General features: G+C 33.0%; 1 protein-coding gene across 1 annotated transcript in view; it reads right to left on the bottom strand.

Annotated features, from left to right (window-relative positions):
* MORC1 (MORC family CW-type zinc finger 1) overlaps positions 1–958 on the bottom strand; it is a gene marked incomplete at its 3' end in the record, with an annotated part of 186727 nt that overhangs the window by 102445 nt on the left and 83324 nt on the right. The window contains 1 exon segment of the mRNA XM_012645902.1: positions 498–562. Coding sequence (XP_012501356.1) covers positions 498–562 — 65 coding nt within the window.

Genomic DNA, 958 nt, shown 5'->3' with positions numbered 1-958 from the left:
CCATCGTTAAGCAACATGACTATTTATTTTTAATAGAGCCTAGCTATTTTTATTTTAACTATATATAAGTGACATAATTACTAACATTATTTCCTGTATGAAATTTTAAGCTATTTCACAATAAAGAAAGTAGGACTAACCCTCCAGAGTTTAAATGGCAAAGGACACAGAGGAAGAGTAAGTTGTTGGCCTGATCCCCTTGGAAGTTCACTTCTTCATCAGCCCAAACAACCAAATGCTGAACTGATTTTTAACTTCTTTTAAGAAGTTTTAACATTATCTAGACACATACATGTACATGTAAATACATACTTTATAAATATTTTACATTGTTTATCTTGGTTGGGGCACTTTGACCATATTAAGATTCATACAAGATGTCACAAGTTGAAAAAGAGAAATTGTCACAATAACTACCAAATCTGCCTACTTAGAAATCAGAATTTGCTTTAACGTAGCACAGAGAATTCTTGCAAACAAAAAACCTTATGCCTTACCTACGCTTCTCTTTAAGGTTCTTATGCTTTGCTTCTACATCTTCCAAAGCTTCCTGTAATACATCCTGGAGAAGTACATTTGGTTGAGAGAGAACATAATACCATTGAATTAATGAAAGACAAGCTGATATTATCCTATTAACCAAATGTTTCAAAAGAAACGATTATAGCTTACATTGCCTTATGTAATTCTAGCATAGTAAATAATCAATACGTGATAAATGATGAAATTCCAATAGCTAAGAAGATAAACCAAATCCCAGCTCACTGTTCTCTTTTTGTACATATTCAGATGTCCTCTCTGCCTTTTAGAGAAAGAACCTTAACTCCCCAAAATCGCATAGTGGCTTTGACACAAACTACACGAAAATTTTGCTGCATTATTCAATTTACCTAAGCTCTGGCTTTTGTCTGTGAGAACAAGACATGCTCAATTATGTGATCACTAAGTGTTCTTTTAG

Source organism: Propithecus coquereli, unplaced genomic scaffold (genome assembly GCF_000956105.1).
Source record: "Propithecus coquereli isolate 6110/MARCELLA unplaced genomic scaffold, Pcoq_1.0 Scaffold105, whole genome shotgun sequence".
In the NCBI taxonomy this organism is placed as follows: Eukaryota; Metazoa; Chordata; class Mammalia; order Primates; family Indriidae; genus Propithecus; species Propithecus coquereli.
This window is presented reverse-complemented; position numbering and strand designations above follow the sequence as displayed.